The 19,430-nt window shown below is 44.7% G+C and overlaps 1 protein-coding gene across 6 annotated transcripts; it reads right to left on the bottom strand.

Annotated features, from left to right (window-relative positions):
- Nucleotides 1-6,952: 6,952 nt before the first annotated feature.
- LOC138800469 (G2/mitotic-specific cyclin-B2-like) lies at nt 6,953-19,393 on the bottom strand. 6 transcript variants are annotated; one of them, XM_069982165.1, is made up of 9 exons: nt 19,191-19,393; nt 17,731-17,859; nt 17,554-17,652; nt 16,027-16,191; nt 14,064-14,222; nt 13,698-13,934; nt 10,073-10,213; nt 9,763-9,873; nt 6,953-7,154 (listed from the first exon to the last, which is right to left on the bottom strand). In XM_069982165.1, the coding sequence occupies exons 2-9, from the start codon at nt 17,815-17,817 to the stop codon at nt 7,044-7,046; spliced, it is 1,110 nt and encodes a 369-aa protein (XP_069838266.1). In that variant the 5' UTR covers nt 17,818-17,859; nt 19,191-19,393; the 3' UTR covers nt 6,953-7,043. The 6 variants fall into 6 exon arrangements, with proteins under 6 accessions (XP_069838266.1, XP_069838284.1, XP_069838257.1 ...); XM_069982183.1 differs by lacking the exon at nt 19,191-19,393 and adding an exon at nt 18,765-18,778; XM_069982156.1 differs by lacking the exon at nt 19,191-19,393 and adding an exon at nt 18,668-18,753.
- Nucleotides 19,394-19,430: the final 37 nt, after the last annotated feature.

A 19,430-nucleotide genomic window follows, 5' to 3' on the forward strand; every position in this document is an offset into this window, starting at 1 on the left:
GACTCCTGATGGTGTATGTTCTATATACACTTACATTGTTTTTTATTTAGAGCCCTTAGGCCCCGTTCCCACTGAGCAAAACTAGCGGAATTCCGCAGCAAAATTGTCCGCCGCGGAATGCGTTAGCCTCCCGCTCATAATGGGAGTCTATGGGAGGTGCGCGCTCCTGCCCTGTCCGTGCTGAAGGGCGGACAGGGAATAAACATGTTCTTTCTTCAGCGCGGACAGAGCAGGAGCGCGCGCCTCCCATAGACTCCCATTATGAGCGGGAGGCTAACGGCATTCCGCGGCGGACAATTCCGCTAGTTTTGCTCAATGGGAACGGGGCCTTACTGCAGTGCTTCCCAACCTTTTCCACCTCGGGGCACCCCTACTAAATAATGTTGTACAAATTAAGAAAACGGTCATACAGTGACTCACAGGTGATGTCTTCTTTGATCTGAGGAGTCACTTTCCCTTTTCCTCTCCATCCGGCCCAGTCCTCCATGATGATTTCTTCCAGATACGTTTCATCCCCTCAGAACCTGCGAGATAAACAATTTAGGCTCCGCACATTTCTAGCAACTTCCTTTCCTTTCTCCCTCCTGTAGGCTCCCATAGTAACTGGGCTGTTTGGTGTTATGTGCAGTAAAGCGACTAGGAATGTGGGATGCCCCCTGTATGTAGGATCCCCTGCTGTGCCCCCATGAGCTAATAATACCCCCAGAGGTGCCCCCATGAACTAATAATGTCCCCAGAGGTGCCCCCATATACTAATAATGCCCCCATGAGCTAATAATGCCCCCAGAGGTGCCCCCTATGAACTTATAATGCCCCCAGAGGTACCCCCTTAAACTAATAATGCCCCCAGAGGTGCCCCCATGAGCTAATAATGCCCCCAGAGGTGCCCCTTTTGAACTAATAATGCCCCCAGAGGTGCCCCTTTTGAACTAATAATGCCCCCAGAGGTGCCCCCATGAACTAATAATGCCCTCAGAGGTGCCCCCATGAACTAATAATGCCCCCCAGAGGTGCCCCCATATACTAATAATGCCCCCAGAGGTGCCCCCCATGAACTAATAATGCCCCCAGAGGTGCCCCCATGAGCTAATAATGCCCCCATATACTAATACCCCCAGAAGTGCCCCCTATGAACTAATAATGCCACCAGAGGTGCCCCCATGAACTAATAATGCCCCCTGCTCTGCCCCTAAAAAAACAAACATCCTACTCACCTAATTCGCGCTGTGTGGCTGCAGGCAGCAGCTCCTCCTCCTCCTCTGGCTCCATCTTGCGAGCCGCAGGGACGGGACCTCTGGCAGGCGTGATGACGTCACATCATCATGCCTGCCGGAGAGGTCATGTCCCGGCCTCCCATAGGCTGCTGGCATGAAGTGCCGGCAGCCTATGGGAGTGTAAGTAGGAGCAGGATGCTGACACTTCCTGCTCCTACATTATGCTCACTTTAATGTTCCGCCCGCTCACTGTGCGGGCGGAACATCAAAGTGATCTGTGCATCCCGAGAAGCTGCGCGGCCGCAGCTTCTCGGGATGCTTAAAGTGACAGCGCACATTTCCCACCGGGATCCCGCGGCACCCCTGGCGGGTTCTCCAGGCACCCCAGTGTGCCGCGGCACCCCGGTTGGGAAACGCTGCCTTACTGTGTTCTCAGGCTCAGTCACATAACCACTCTGTGTTATCTTTACTTCCTGTGATGTCACGCTCCCTGTCTGTTTCCTGTTCCTGTCAGTGAGGGAACAGGAGTCATCAGGTGGGTGAGGTTATGCGTACACACTGATTTAGCCCCACCCCTGTTGGAGGAGCTAACATCTGAGCCCAGTAGAAGCTGCAGCAGTGAGGGCAGCATGACGTGGAGTAAAACTGGCGGAATCCCGCCAGCCTCTATGTCATATAGGCAGTCTGTGGGAGAGACATGACAATTCTTTGAGCGGAGAAAAGAGCCCTCCCATAGAGTTCCTGTATAACATGAAGGCTGGCAGAATTCCGCCAATTTTACTCTGTGTGAACTGGCCCTTTGGCCGCATTCACACATCTGTGAAAAGTGTGTATTTGTGGATCAGCAATTGTCGTAAATAATAGATTACAGTCTTTCAGTAGGGCTATTCACGTCTCCGCATTTGTGTTCCACAAAAAAAAAAAAAGAAAGGACATTTAGTGCGGAGTGCAGTTTCAGCACATTTCCCCATAGACATCTATTAGAGCCTCCATGATCAGCAAACCGTCCACAAAAAATGCTGATCACAACAGCAACTGGTTCAAAACTACAATTTTTGGGACTACATTTCCCTGCCTATGATTAGAGTGGGTGGAGCTAGATTCAGAGCTGAGGGGGTGGAGCTATAGGCTTGCAGAGCTGTGATGTCACTGCTGAACCCTGTGACCTGGAAGTTCTTTATGTAAATAAACCCAAATTCAGAAAGCAGCAACAGAGGAGGAGGCCCAGGGACACAGAGGAGAAAAAAGATTAGAAAATAACTATGGAAAGGGAAAGATTACAAATGATTCCCCTTTCCAATACGAAAAATCTGTTGGCCAACCTCTTTAATAATAATTTACCTTAAAGGGAACCTGTCAGGCTGCCTGCCGGGGAAGAGCCCGCCCAACCCTCCGGTGGAGCCGTCGGAAGCCCAGCATGCATTATACTAATTACCAAAGAGGAGTTAGATGTCCATAGAAAATAACTCCTCCAGTCATTTTTTATGGACGTCACTCTTCATCTCAGGTAATTAGCATACCGCGCGCTCTGGGCTTCCAACAGCGATTTCTTGGCTGCAGGACCGGGTATTTATGGAATGGGTAAGTATACAGGGCTTCACTGGAGGGTCGGGCGGGCTCTTCCCCGGCAGGCGGGGTGACAGGTCCTCTTTAAATTGAAATCCCCTGAGGGGAATGACGTTACCCTTCAGGACTGGACCGATTCTGGCCTTCAGGACCAGAGCCCATTTTTTTTTTTTTTTTTCAAACTTAGTTTTTATTTATTTTCATGACAACATTACATTCAGCTGTTTACGACTGGCACAGTATGCCGAAGTGGGGTACGCAGACCCATGGGTTCCGTACTTTCAGCACGAGTGAGTGAGGCAACACTGACATAAGTAATAGGTCAAGTAAACTCCCTCCCCAACCTCCTTCCCTCCCTTTCCCACCAGGCTCGCTAAATTAGAACTCTCTAGCCAAATCGGTTCAGCAAATATTAACATATTATAAGATTGCTATTGGGTTGCCCATCATCTCATCTACACAGAGTCGGAATTTGTAGAGGGCCTAAGGTGCCCGCTATCTCTCTCTCCATGTACCATTTCGTGCCTTTAAAGGGTCGGACCACCTCATGGATTTCTGACTGGTCCAAAAAGCCAACCAGAAACCTTTTCCATTTTTTAAAGAAGGATGAGGCTTTTTTCTCCCTAGCTGGCTCTGCCTCTAATTGGTCCATATGGAGGTACCTTTTGACCTGTTGGAGGACCTGTTCCACCGTGGGCATCTCTGGGACCAACCATCTCAAGAGCAGGCATCTTTTTGTGACCAGTAGAAAGATGTGTTGTAAATGAGTGATCTGCATCCCCTCAGGAGGTATGTGCAACATTAAGAGGTGGGGGTCCACTGGTATAGAAGACCCCAGTTTATCATTCATGAAGGATATGAGGGAGTGCCAAAAGGCAGAAACCCTCGGGCATGTGTATAGACCGTGATACAGGTCAGTACCATATTCCGAGCAGTTTGGGCACGTATCTATCCTGTCCGGGCGTAACTCTGTTTTAGGCAATGTGAAACCGTATGTCGCATGGTGTATTATACGAAATTGTGTCTCTCTCCACTGCTCATTCACTATCACCTTCCTAATCACGTCCCAACCCTTCAGGATCGACTCCTGGGGCTCAGGGAGAGGAAGTTTCTCTCTCCAATATTTAAACATGGTATGTGATATGTCTCTTGGGAAGGCATCGCGTAATGTGAGATAAAGAGAGGACAGTGTGTGAATGGGATTGGTCTTTGTTACATACGTTGCTATGGGATTAGAGGTCAGTCCCCCCCCCCCCCCCCCCAAGTTCTGGAGCCTAGAGAACAGAAAGTTATGTATTTGGTGGTAAGCCAAGAAATGACCCTGTCCCAACCCGTAGCGGGTTTGTACCTCAGGGAACGTCATATATCTCTGGGAGGAAGGCTGCATTATATCCTAGCCCATTTTTTTTAATCCAACCTTTCTGATTTTATGTGGTTGTGGCTACATGATGCTATAACTTTTCTTTCTGATTATGTGATTTTTTTTTTGTGACATATTGTACTTTAGGTTACTGGTAAATTTTGTCCAATATGCAAAAACATTTTTGTAAAAAATGCATTTTTTTCATAAAAAATTTGTATTTTTCTGCATTTATTATTTTCTGTGTTCACTGCGCATGTTTAATCACGTAGTAATTTTATTGACAGCGTCATTATTGTATTGGGGACTATGGGGATTATATATGAATTTTACTTTATTCATTTTTATTTTTTGTCTGTTTTTTTTTTTGTTTTCTTTCACACTTTAATTTATTGTCCCATCATGGGGACTTTACTGTGCAATAGCCTGATTACAGACATATTGCATTGCAGCGCTGATTAGCTTTGCAATGTAATGTGCCTGTAATAGGCAAAGCTGAACAGACTCAGCCTTAGGGGCCTATTCCACGGAGCGATAATTGGCCCAATGTCGGTGGAATAGAGAGAACCTAAAATCATCGATTTCAAAACATCATACATTACTTGCCCAAGTGCAGGTTTTCGCCCTCTTTCTCCCGGTCCTGCGCAGCAGCAGCTTCGGAGCTGCCTGTCTGAGCTGACAAACCACTCAGCCAATCACTGGCCAGAACCGCCGCTGCCAGTTATTGGCGGAGCGGTCTGTCAGTTCTGTCAGGCCTGCAGCCCTCGCTAACGATTATTGGGCCTTGGAATAGGACCAGTAAACAAGCGTTGATCTAGCAGATCAGTGCTCGTTTACATCGTTGATCTGTAGCTGGGACAGGTGTCAGCCTGTGTAATAGCTCAGTAAATGGAGCGCTGATCTAGCAGATCGGCGTTTGTTGACAGTTTATGATCGGGCCATCTAATAGGACCCTTACTCCAGTATCTCACACAGCCAATCATTACACTGTAGAAAAGAGAAGTGTGGACAGCGCTCCATAGTGTGAAGTCTGATGGCAAATGTGCACAAAAACAGGCGAGTAATTGGAGACTCTCACCTGTAATGGTTGTGCATATGGAAGGCACAACACTCAGTAACGCATGTGTGTGGACCGCAGCCACTCCCAGAGACCAAACCGGTAAGTAAATAGTCAGATCCTCCACTCCAAAACTCTGGGTCTATTCAGGCGCAGATCCAAGATAGGCAAGATAAAAGTAGATAGGACTATAAAAATTTATTAAAATAATGACACAACGCGTTTCGAAGTCGTGCTGACTTCTTTCTCAAGTGTCTTATACAAACTGTTTTTGAAAAACAGTTTGTATAAGACACTTGAGAAAGAAGTCAGCACGACTTCGAAACGCGTTGTGTCATTATTTTAATAAATTTTTATAGTCCTATCTACTTTTATCTTGCCTATCTTGGATCTGCGCCTGAATAGACCCAGAGTTTTGGAGTGGAGGATCTGACTAATTAATCATTACACTGTGGCTCTGGTCCCCTGCTCCGTGATGACCCATTCAGCTAGTCACTGGCTGTGGTGGGACAGCGCAGTGATTGACTTAGCGGGCTGTCACTGAGCACAGGCTTTAGTGTTTTGTTTTGGTTTTTTTAAATATGCCAGCAGCACAATTCCTCTTTTACAGGGCTATGGACTCCTTTTTCGCAGCAAACTAGAAATCCGCTGCAGGAATGAAATTCCATAGACTTTAAGAGTAAATCATTGTAGCTGTGGACTTCACCGAGACGCTCGCAGCATGAAATCCTCTGCAAAATGGTATGTGTGAGTGGATCCTAAAGGATCTAATGAGAAAATATTGGTGCCAGTTACTACAGGACACTTTAGGCCGCTCAATAGTTTCAGCAAGTCTCTAGGACACAACAAACATTCCTTTTTTAAAGGGAACAGGGACACTTTAGGAATGGCAGTGTAGAAATAAATGGGTCCTCAGCTTTGTAAGCCCTGACTCAAGGGTCCAATCCATAGCATACAACAGGGGTGGGAACCTCCAACCACTAAGATCTTTTGATGCCACATACTTAAAGTGTCACTGTCATTATAACTTTCAAAATCTAAATCAACAGTAGATGTGATATAAAGCAATTTTGCATTTTTTGATCCGTGGCCCGGTTCCAGTGTACGGCGCCGTTCTATCCACGGGTATCAGGCCAGGGCTGAAGCACTGGAGGCGGGCTGGGTCACCCCCAGTGGAAGGAATCCCCCGCCCCCTATGACGCGGCTCTATTAGAATCAATGGAGCCGCGTCATAGAAGGGCGCATCATAGAGGGGCTGCGGTTCAAAAAAATGGACCGCAGCATTGGCTTCCCTGCACCGATCTTTCCGTGGGTCATGTTAAATCGAATGTACCTGACGGTACATTCACTTTAAGTGTGGCAGCCAGCAGACACAGCACCTTGCAGGGGGGCAGCACCAGGGAGAAGGGGTAAAGAACAAACTTTTTTGTTTTTATTTTATAAGTCTCCCAAGTCCTGTTCAAACTTGCCAGTAAATCTAGTGTCTATATGTAGAGAAACGCATGTGGCCGAAACCAGGCTCCCCAAGATGGGGTGTCTTCAGGTTTACTGCCTAGGGCAGCAACAGCTGTAAAAATGGCCCTGTGTGTATATATCTCTCAAGAAGAGGAGATAAAACTGGCAGGACCTGTTCACAATCAGTGTGCATGATAGACCAATCACAGATGTATGGATTTATTGATCATTTTATAGAGAGAGTATACACACACAATCTAAGGTTGATAATTAGAACTATTTTATTTTAATAAGGAATGTTTGACAAACATATGAGCCAACACCGAAATAAAAGCTATATACATTGTTAGAGTCTCTTAATAAAACTTCACATATTGGTTCCATAAAGAAACTATACAGCAGATAGAAGAGGAGTAGCGAGACGCAATAAGACTGGAGAGTTAAGCTGAGAGATGGTGCTGATCCGATTCAGTTTTCTACTTGCAAATTTGTTCTTAACGTACTGAAAAAGAAATAATTTACATAAGGTTATAGAATGTCCAGCGAAATATGCAGACCCATTATAATAACCATACCAAAGCATATACACACAATCCCCTCGGAAGAAGCAACAATGTAAAACATACATGGGGTGCAGGAGTCTGTGGCTGGTACTACCTTGTTCTTTTGACTTATTTGCATGTGTATACTCTGATATAGCTATTATTTTGGGTCTAAATATTATCATTTAACGCAGTTTTCTCTCCTGATATCAAAATCACACATATTTTACATAGGACACCTGCACATACACATATGCTCAACCGCCATGCCATACAAATTAGTCCTCAATATGGTTGCACTGGTGAGGTAAAATGGGCATCTGTGATCAAACATGTATCACACGTATGGAAAGGTTAGAAATGGTGTTTAAAGGGTATCACCTCCAACAAACAGCTGACTTTTCCGATGTTGTTCTTGGGTAACTAATAAAACATGACATATATCAACTTTTATTTTGTGTTGCTTTCTTTGAAATCTTTAATCAAGAGGATTTAGGCCGTGTGACATCATAGGAATAACACACGCACTCTCAGAACTCTGCCGTGGAATCCCGCCTTGCTCAGTGTCTCACTGTAAGTGAATGAGAGGGCGCACGCTCCTCCACAGCCGCCGCTCTCTGCTCAAAGAAATGACATGTCACTTCTTTGAGCAGAGAGCGGCGGCTGTGGAGGAGCGTGCGCCCTCTCATTCACTTACAGTGAGACACTGAGCAAGGCGGGATTCTCCACCGCTGAATTCCGACGTTCTTGCTCAGTGTGAACGGGGACCAACTCCTCACCTATTCCTCAGTGTGAACCTCCCCCTAGTGTTCAGACCCATAATCATCGGGAGAACGAGCGGGGAGTGGACCACGCAGCTGCACAATCCACTCCCTGCTCTGTCCCAGTGATGAAAGAGTTGGACTCTATAGACTTACATTAGGAGCCTGACTCATCCTGGCTCGTTCTTACAATCTAGGTAATTTTTCAAATGACACACACACACACACACACACATATATATCAAATTGTATGCCAACACCCTGACGTTGGTTTTTAAAATAAGCTTAGCAGCACTAGTATCAGCCATAGGTGTGATGTGCAGCCGCTCCTCTCTCTCCATGTCGTGTTTTACATTTCTCCCTTTTCTGGGCAGCTGGCACTCCCCTTTACAAGACCCACGTGACCCAAATCAGCAGAATATACCTGTGCTCACATGTCAGTACCTCCATGTTTTTCCCATTCTGTTTGCAGCAGTGGTGGTGAGTGCAATACCATATTCATACTTGTGTTGTTTGGGGGCAGCCTTCTCCGCCGGTGGTGCTGGCTGGGTATTGGGGGGGGCATTTTGGGTTTGGTCCTGTGACATTGGGGTTGCAGGGCCATTCCATGGCCTCCCTTCCCTGCAGGTGCACACTTTGCGGGGTCGGCGGCCACCGACCGACACAGTGTGGAGTTAGCGTAGACCTGCACATGGTACACGGGGCGGTATGGTTTGATCAAATTATATGCCAATATCCTGACGTTGGTTTTTAAAATAAGCTTAGCAGCACTAGTATCAGCCATAGGTGTGATGTGCAGCTGCTCCTCTCTCTCCATGTCGTGATATCTATATTTATTTTTTTAATCATCTGGTGTCAAAAAGTTATACAGATTTGTAAATTATTTCTATTTAAAAATGTTAAAAGGGGTTATCCAGCGCTACAAAAACATGGCCACTTTCCCCCTACTGTTGTCTCCAGTTTGGGTGGGGTTTTGAAACTAATAGTGGTTCTACACGGAACGATTTATCGTTCGAATTTGCACGATAACGGTCGAATTCCAACGATAATCGTACATGTAAATGCAGCGAACGATCAAGCGACGAGCGAGAAATCGTTCATTTTGATCTTTCAACAACTTCTCAAATCGTCATTGATCGTTCGCAAAAAATTCGCAGATCGTTCCATGTAAACAGTCTTTCAACGATTTCACCTATGTATGAGATAGGCTTAAGCGATCGCAAAACGATTTTTCCGTACAATGTATCTTCCGTCTAAACGCTGATCGTTATTAAAAAAAATCGTTCATTCAAAATCGTTAATCGTGCGAATTATCGCTCCGTGTAAAACCACCATTAGTTCCATTGAAGTAAATGGAGCTTGATTGCAAACTGCACCTGAACTGGAGACAACAGTAGGGGTAAAAGTGGCCATGTTTTTGTAGCGCTGGATAACCCCTTCAAGCCTTCCAGTATTTATCAGCTGCTGTATGTCCTGCATGAAGTGGTGTATTCTTTCCAGTCTGACACAGTGATCTCTGCTGCCATTTCTGTTTGTGTCAGGAACTGTCTAGAGCAGGAGAGGTTTTCTATGAGGATTTGCTACTGCTCTGGACAGTTCCTGGCATGCACAGAGGTGGCAGCAGAGAGCACTCTGTCAGACTTGAAAAAATACACCACATCCTGCAGGACATACATCAGCTTGTAAGTACTTTTTTTAATAGAAGTAATTTGCTAATGAGTTTAACTTTCTGACTCATTGATATGAAAAGGTTTTTTTTCCTGCATAGTACCTCTTTAAAGAAATAAAAAAAACATTAAATACTTACAACAAATTTTGTCATGTTGTTATTGAGCATAAATACATTCTTTGCTATGTGCTGCATAACTGGCAGGAGATTTTCTTCCGTGTAGCCAGTGTAATGCTGGACTGTGGCATTCTGTACAGAAAGAGAGTTTGCTTACTAATGAACAGAACATGGCAGCAACAACAAAACAGATGGTTTGGAAGTGACTGACATTTTAGTCATAATTCTTTTTTTTTCATCTGTGTTTACAGGGGAAGGGGGATAAATCTGTCAAGTGGCTTGGGTCATCTGATACGGCCTCCAGAGTTAATGCTAAATACGTCTTACTTACCCAGGAACCCCAGTTAAGAACTTTTTGTGTCAAGCACAGGGATGCTGCTGCTATGATGGAAGGCAGATAGTGAACCATGTCATAGTCCATCAAGGTAAGTTCCATAAAGTATTTTGCAAGAACGTGGTGTTCTTCCTGTGCCTAGAAGAACAACATTTAAACGTAAGGCCCTATTACAGCAGCAGTTGTTCACTGTCTTTTAGGGTGCGTTCACACGTACAAGAGCTGCAGATGGCGCAAATTTGAATCTGCAGCAGATTTGATGACCCAGAGTTAGGGCCCTATTCCACCGGACGATTATTGTTCAGATTATTGTTAAATCGTTCGAATCTAAACGATAATCGTTCGTTTGAATAGCAGTTAAATCAGATCAAACGAGAAATCAGAAACCGTTGATTGCTTATTAAGACCTGGACCTATTTTTATCGTTGCTCGTTCACAAATCGTTCGCATTGAATAAGAAGTCCTTTGGTCATTCGCAGTAGTGACGAACGCAGTAGCGACGAACGCAATAGCACCGACAAGAATACCGCAAGAACGATCATAAGTAACGATTATCTTTCCATGTAAATGGGTGAACGATTTCAGGTCTTTCGTAATAGCAATCGTTTGGATCATTTATCGTTAACGATTATGCAAATGATAATGGTCCGGTGGAATAGGGCCCTTACTTTGCATTGAATCTGCAACTTCAAATCTGCGCCATTAAATCTACTGCAGATCCTGTACGTGTGAACGCACCCTTTGGGTCCTATTACACGGAGCGATTTTTAACAATTAACGACTGCAAACTAGATTGTTTATCGTTAACCTGAAATCGTTCACCATATTGCACAGAACGATGGTCGTTAGATACGATTGTTATTACGATCATTATTGCGATAGTTTATTCCTTCCGTTGTAAGGAAACAATGGGCAATGTGCTATTACACTGAACGATTAGTGAAAAAATGCGGAATTACAGCGAACGATTAACGATAACTTTAGGTTCAGATCTAAATCTACGACGATTTTTCGATCGTTGCCTGCAATTACACAGAACGATTATCGTTTACCTTCGAATGATAACGATTTTTCGCACGATAATCGTCCCATGTAATAGGGCCTTTAGGGTGCGTTCACACGTACAGGATCTGCAGCAGAATTGATTTGTTTTAAGGGTACAAACACACACGGCATATACGCTGCGTATTTACTGCTGCTATACGCAGCAGATACGCAGCAGATTAGATCTAAATAACTCAACACAGCATCAAATCTGCTGCAGATCTGCTGCGTATCTGCTTCGTATACGCTGTGTGTGTTTTTACCCTGAATCTGCACCATCGAATCTGCTGCAGATCCTGTACGTGTGAACGTGCCCTTAATCTGTCAAAAAATAATCCTGGCCACATGATCATTCAGCAGTCTAAAATGCTCTGTAAGCGAGTGCCGATCTAGCATTTCATTGCCCGCTTACCCCAAGGGTTGGGCCTTCAGGATAGATTGTCTATAGTGAACACTAAACATTGTCTAGGATGTCAAATAGTCTTCTCAACCTTCATTTATATGAATAAGTGGTATTCATAGTAAAGACAACTTCGTCTTTACTATGAATACCACTTTAATTAATATTTTTGTTTGTCAAACTGGAACATACAGAAATCCATCTGCATGCTTCCAAAACAACCCCATGTCCATATAAAAAACTGCTGCATGTGAACACAGCCTTAGGTTACAAACCCACTTGCCGGATCTGCAGCGAGTCTCCTTGCTGCGTTTTTGCAGGGAGACTCGCTGCAGATCCCGGCCCTATACTTTCAATAGCAGAGAAACTCGCAGCAGGGATGTACATCCCTGCTGCGATTTTGTCTGCAGCCCGCCCCATTAACCCCCCGGCCGCCGGACATTATACATTACCCGGTCCCCGTTCCTGCCGCTGAAGCAAGCAGGAGCCGGGATCAGGTAATGTATATCCTGCCCGCCCCCCTGCAGCCCTGATCGCCCCCAGCCCCGCAGCCCCCGGCCGCACGATCGCCCCCAGCCGCACGATCGCCCCGCAGCCCCCAGCCGCACGATCGCCCCCAGCCCCGCAGCCCCCGGCCGCACGATCGCCCCCAGCCCCGCAGCCCCCGGCCGCACGATCGCCCCCAGCCCCCGGCCGCACGATCGCCCCCGGCCGCACGATCGCCCCCAGCCCCCGGCCGCACGATCGCCTGCAGCCCCGCAGCCCCCGGCCGCATGATCGTCTGCAGCCCCCAGCCCCGCAGCCCCCGGCTGCACGATCGCCCGCTGGGGGCGATCGTGCGGTCGGGGGCTGCAGGGCTGCAGGCGATCGCGCGGCCGGGGGCTGCGGGGCGATCGTGCGGCCGGGGGCTGCGGGCGATCGTGCGGCCGGGGGCTGCGGGGCTGGGGGCGATCGTGAAGACACCAGGAGCCCCGAAGCAAGCAGGAACGGGGACCGGGTAATGTATAATGTCCGGCGGCCGGGGGGTTAATGGGGCGGGCTGCAGACAAAATCGCAGCAGGGATGTACATCCCTGCTGCGAGTTTCTCTGCTATTGAAAGTATAGGGCCGGGATCTGCAGCGAGTCTCCCTGCAAAAACGCAGCAAGGAGACTCGCTGCAGATCCGGCAAGTGGGTTTGTAACCTTAATATGAGTCCCATAGTTGTCTGTTTAACATTTTTGGCATATCCTGCATCTTTTCATCCTATTCATTGTTTGACAGAATTGCCAAATGCTAAATGAAGTTTAACTAATACAAACATAGTTTTACAGGGAATGTGTCATCAGAAAATAATGTATTTTTTAAAGGGGTTATCCAGCAAAAATCATTTTCTTTCAAATTACCGGTTTCAGAAAGTTATTTAGATTTGTAATTTACTTCTATTTAAAAATCTCAAGTTTTCCCATACATATCAGCTACTGTAGTGGATTATTTTCAGTCTGACACAGTGCTCTCTGCTGCCACCTCTGTCTGAGACACGAAATGTCCAGAGCAGGAGAGGTTTTCTATTGGGATTTGCTGCTGCTCTGGACAGTTCCTGTCTCGGCCAGAGATGGCAGCAGAGAGCACTGGGTCAGACTAAAAAGAAAACAACATTTCCTGCAGGATATACAGCAGCTGATAAGTATGGCAAGAATTGAAATGTTTAAATAGAAGTAGATTACAAATCTTATTTTTCTATCTATATTATAAAATAATCCTGAAATCTTGCAGCTTTTATTCTCACTAATGGGTGAGAAACTAAGGTAAGACTTTCTGTTATGTCTGTGGTGATAAGGAGAGCCTGCTGTGAAGTGTACAGCATTGCAGCATCATGTGACACTGGTAGGTAAAGGAGACAATAGCGGCTCACTATGGAATGACCTCTTCAAAGGTCACAGAGCGCACTCAGTTATGTTTCACATTCATCTCACGGGGACAGATTTTGTCTATTGCATGTCACTAAATCAGGTTAAAAACAGCCCAGGCAATATGGCAGCCCTCATAGAAATGTACAAAAAGTGAAATAAAAAAAAATAGTCAGAAAATAGAAACAATAGAATAAAAGAAAACGTTTCTTCATCTGACTCTAATAAGTAAAAGAAAATTTAGGTGACACATGCCCTTTATGAGTCACCATAACATCAAGACAACATACATGGCAAGACCTTGAGGCTCTGCGAAGGAAGTGAAGCGGCAGTGGTCTTCCCAGGTCAAATCTCAATTTATTGAGTATTGTTCTCTCCATTTCTCTAATCTCAGCTTTAGAATAGGTATTGTCTGTTATATAGACAAAATCTGCAATCTCTGGGTAATACATTTCTTCATATTTTGATGCAACAAAGAGTGATGAGACTCCCACCAATTGGAGTTTATTCCTTTGGACATGATGAACCTAAAGACAATTGCAAACACTTAAGTAAATTATTTTCCCACAACCCACAAAAATATACCTAAAGCAATGGGAATATTTCTTGCACATCTGTACAATTTGCAATAATAAACAGAATATATAGAGTCCTACTTGTAGAAAGCGGTCCAAAATGGCAACTGCCATGTAGAGGGTCTCTTGGAGTAGCTGGAATTTGGAGTGAACTTGCATTAACCAGTCTATGAGGATGGCTCTCATACGTGCATTCACCTCCATTCCTTGCATATAATTTGGACGAACAAACTGCTTGACCTTAGTTTGAGAAGACATGAAATTTGGAGTAGGTCTCATTCTATTCATAATTTGTGCATATTAGAGAAAAACATATATTGTCTGCCATTGGTCTTTCCTCAACAGTCTGTGAAAATAGAGGACATTTTCCCCATCTTCCTTTGTTCAGTAATGTTTCTGTAAGCATCATACTACAGTTCACAGTAAATTCTGCACAGGCAGGTGCTACGACTTAAAGGGGTACTCCAGCTAAAAGCTTTTTGCCAGTAATTGAAACAAATTACAAAATTATATAACTTTGTAATATGCTTTAATTACCTATCCCCCCCCCCCCCCAGGAAGTGAAGTAAACTCATTCTTATCTGTTGACCCCAGGCTGCTCTGTCGCAGCCATTTTGTGACAATGACACCATCAAGAGGGAGGCGGGTCTAAGCAGGTCGGCGTTTGCTTGCTCCCGGTGCTATTACATGCGTCGGCAGCGAGTGAGTAAGAGTCGGGGGGGTGGACAGTGGGGAGATCGTCCAGGCAGCCAATAGAAGTTATCAGCAGTCTGCTGCTGCCGCCCCTATAACATGGAGTGACGGCAGCAGCATATCGCTGCTATCCTCATCGTTAAGCTTTCAACATGTTAAAAGACAAGGATCAGCTGACATTGTTTATGTTGGCTGATCGTTGCCTTCTATTACACTGAGCAATTATCGTCCATAACTGTCAGTATTAGCTGAATACGGCCGATAATCACTTTGTGTAATAGAGGCTTTAGAACCTATATTTATCTTCCTAGCTCCTCTGCCGCAATCACTGAGCCCCAGTACCACTGCGCTTCTGGGATCGGGATTGGCACAAGGAATTGTCTAACCAGCCAATCAGTGGTGGAACACTGACAGTGTTGGACTGGGGTATCTGGGGCCCACCAGAGGAAATGATCCTGGGGGCCCACCAATGAGAAACATGTCGGTCAATGTTTGTGCAGAATCTAAAGTTGGGGGCCCACAGGAGGATCCTCTGGTGGGCCAATCCAACACTGATCACTGATCAACAAAGCAGACAATTCCACATGCTAACCCCAATAGTGCCGCGCAGCAGGAAAGTGCTCCACGAGATCGGCAGGAACACAAAGGTGGCAAATAAAAATAAATACTATTAAGTGTTGTTTTCCAATCTGTCTATACAAAAGGTTGTTCAGGGGGAAAAAATAGCTGTACTCAATGCTCCTTTCTGCCCAAAAATAAGCGTCTTTTTTCATTGTACTTGGGTCATAGGACTCAGTGGTGACCCCCTGAAAATTACACTCACTTGTGCATCTTTAGTGTGTGTGAGTGTGGGGGGGGGGGCACCATCAGCCAGTGTGGGGCACTCTCTAGCCTGCGAACTGTCCAAATACTGTCCTTAGGTATGTCGCTGACAGGGGAGTGTTGTTTTACCCACAGGGAGGCATTTAGTGTATCCAAAAGCTAGTGAATATGACTCCAAATGGCTGCTGAGAGACATAGTAGGAGAACTGAGGTAACTGTGGAAACAATGCAGTGATTTTATCACATTGTGTGGGGTTTAGGGTGAATTGTATTGTATCCCACAAAATGAGTCTAAAAATGCATAAAACGGTAAAAATGTAAGTGGATACAGCTCGTCTCTGACTGGCTTAGAATCCAATACTTATAATAGGAGGGACACACCAACTCAGCAGGGAGAGAGAAAATGAACATTTCTAGAAGCCAGCAAAGGGAAGAATAAATATCTAACATATAAACTATGCATCTATACATAACACATGACTTTCTTTGTCACTATACAATTTGGTCAGGACAAATCCACATTACATACCTCTAACTGTCTCAGGTAAGCATAGACTTCATTAACATAGTCACTGCACATCTTGGGATCGTCAGCATCTTCAGCATCAATATCTTCAATGTTATTGAGGACCTCAGAAAATGCTTGGCAGAGGTCATCTTCATCCCTCATTGTTACGTCTGATTTAAAAGGGACCTTCAAGAAGAAATAAGAAATAAATGTGCTAAAGAACGGCAAATAGCTTGGGGTCTAGGAGCCAAAAATAATTATATTTTCAATAACTTCTTGTATTTTCCCATTTGCAAATAAAAACAGTCATGCATTCTAGATTGCTTCAACCGATGAATGGGACATACACACGCCCCCCTCCTGTCTCAGAAGATATACCCTCCGAGATGTGGAGAGACAAGAAGATTCCACTCAAGATGTTTTAGAAGGTGGAATCCTGGATATCCCTTTTGGCATTTGTAAAGCATCATAGGTTGCACTGCCAAACAGTCAGGAGCTCAGTCTTGGCCATGGGTGACCTTCATGAAGCTGTCTGTTCATAACCCTCTCTTTATTTTATTACTTGCTAAATGTATAAATTTCTTTGCCTTAAGTCTAAAGCCGGTAATTCTCGTCTATTAATTTTACAATAACGTTGTGTGTGTAGTTATGGTGCTTTCCTAATGATAAGAAATAAGATTCATTTCTTTCCATTGGCTAGTAACAGCTCTGCGAGGCTGCGAGAGGAGAAAAACTTATTGGAATTTTACGTTATTTCTGAAATAACAGCCATTGTGCACCCAACAATGGCTGCTTCTCTGAAATACGGTCGTTGTTTTTACACAGTGTAAACCTAGCCACAGTGAGCATGGAGCAGCGGGAGGGGCAGTCCAAAGAATCCTCAGATCATTTGGGCAGCCCATTGAAGTCAACGGTGCTGCCGCTACAGTTACAGAAAGCAAAGCGCAGCAGACCGTCGCTGCACACATCTTTCAACATTTTTAAAGACCACAATCAGCCAACATCATACATTGTGGTCTTTCAACATTAAATTATTATGGGCCTAAACTGTCTGTAATGGGCCAAGTAAGGCTGATAATCGTTCAGTGTAAAAGGGCTTAAGGGTCCTTTTAGATGCACCGATATTTGGCTGTATATGGCCAAAAACCATGTTGATCAGCACGATAAATTGCACGGTTGGGTGTCAAGAACGAAAATGATGATCTTTTGTGCTGATCTTTCTCACTTTTAAATGGTCTGATTATTAGCTGAATAAACATCCTAAGGTACACACGTTGTCGATAATTGGCCTGTGTAAAAGGGGCTTAAAGCCTCTTTCAAACTTAAGTAAATAAAGGTCAAATACACATGCAAAATGCATTTTTACTAAGTTAAGTAATTTTTTGCTGCTATGTAGTCTTATTGGTAAAATACGGATTAAAAAAAAAACCATACCAAAACAGATGTTGAACCATGCAAAGTTTTAAAAATAAATAGAATTATTGTTTATCAGCCCCTTTCAAAATTCCTAAACACACTATAAAGAAGAAAAAAGAAAAAAAAACATACCTGAAGCACAGGATCAGCTCTCAGTATTACTTTATCTAGCACATTTCTTTCAGAGGCTTCTTGTTTTGTGGTCTTAACTGGTTTGAACATCTTACAGTTCTGCATTAAAAAGATATATGTACAATCACATTAAGTGAGCATCAAAAAGGGACACAAAAAGAAGAGAGTTATAGATACCACAACCGCTGCTTTGTTTGCTGGAATCATTGTCCCATTGCGGATATCTTCAAGAGGAGGCCTTTGATTGCATGATTTGTTTTTCATTATGTTTATTCCACCTGCCAAAGCATTGTCGGTTTCCCAGAGCTGAAATAAGATACACATACTAAAATACAGATAAAGTAATGCTGGTAATGCCTGGTTGACTCATTGGGGCACTCAATGGCATTTAGGCAGAGCATCACATTCACCAAGCTCACCCACCACTTCTGCTGACAATTCGGGTCCTATTAGTCGGGTCGATGACGGTCCGATTAATAATGTAAACTAGCTGCCAGATCAGCATTCGTTTACTGGGCCTATTACATGGCCCGATAATTGTTTAGCAAGGGCTGCACGGACGTCATTAGCGATGTTCGTGTAACCCCGTTGCCCTAAACTGTTCATACATTACTTCTCCACAGTCCTGGTCTCCTCCTGCACTCTGCTTGCTTCCCGACACCGTACTGTACCCGACTTGCTTCTCTGAGCTGAGGGGCTGCTCAGCCAATCAGTGTCTGTGGAGGTCCCGGCCAGTGATTGGCTTGGTGGTCTGTCAGCTCAAAAAAGCTGCAGCATATGGTACCAAGAAGCAAGTAGAGTGCAGAGGAGACCGAGAGCATGGTGAGGTAATATATGAACAGCTTATTCAATCCTCAGCCATCGGCCGCATATCGCTATTACACATAGCAAGGCGTGCATGACTCCCCAATGATTTTAGGTCTGGACCTAAAGAAACAATGAGCCGGTGATCATTTCATAGGCTGATCGCTGTCTCCATTACATGGATTCGGCTTATTAATGCTCCGTGTAATGGGGCTGTAGAGTGTGGCTTGTCACACTTAACTAATACGATTGTTTTCACACAGGACAGGTTTGCTGCAGATTTTCTGTAGAAAATGTGCATTATACCCACAGCGATATCAGCAGGTGCAGGTTTTTAAATACATTGGGGGAGATTTATCAAACTGGTGTAGTAGAATTAGCTCAGTTGCCTAGCAACCAGCTTCCACCTTTCAATCCTCACAGATTCTTTGAAAAATGAAAGGTGGAATCTGATTGGTTGCTAGGGGCAACTGGGCCAATTCTACTTTACACCATGGGGGAGATTTATCAAACTGGTGTAAAGTGAAACTGGCTCAGTTGCCCCTAGCAACCAATCAGATTCCACCTTTCATTCCTCACAGATCCTTTGGAAAATGAAAGGTGGAATCTGAGTGGTTGCTAGGGGCTAGGTTACACCAGTTTGATAAGTCTCCCCAATTTTTTCCCGTCTTTTTCTAAATATACAGTACATATGTTTAACTATATGCTCAGTGGTAGATCTGAACAACTTGGTATAGACTTTACTGCAGATTTACATGTGAATTTTCCTAAAAAAAACAAACAAACTGCAATTGACATGTCCTGTGAGATAGCACCCTCCAGCTTCCACTTACCTGTAAAGGTCATTCCATAGGAAGGGGAAGTGCCCCCCTTTTGCTGTAATGCTGGAGAGATCACTTTCCAGCAGCTGCTTACTGATTATCAGAGACAGTACAAGAAGTGCACGGCATCACCACTTTACCCACTAGGAGGAGCAGATAACCTGTCAAAATGATGGGTGTTCTGCTCCTCTTTAGGTAGATGTAACTTACCACTCCTGGCTGTGTATTCATGTGTACTACAGGCTCTAGTAA

Source organism: Dendropsophus ebraccatus, chromosome 1, assembly GCF_027789765.1.
Source record: "Dendropsophus ebraccatus isolate aDenEbr1 chromosome 1, aDenEbr1.pat, whole genome shotgun sequence".
NCBI classification, from domain to species: Eukaryota; Metazoa; Chordata; class Amphibia; order Anura; family Hylidae; genus Dendropsophus; species Dendropsophus ebraccatus.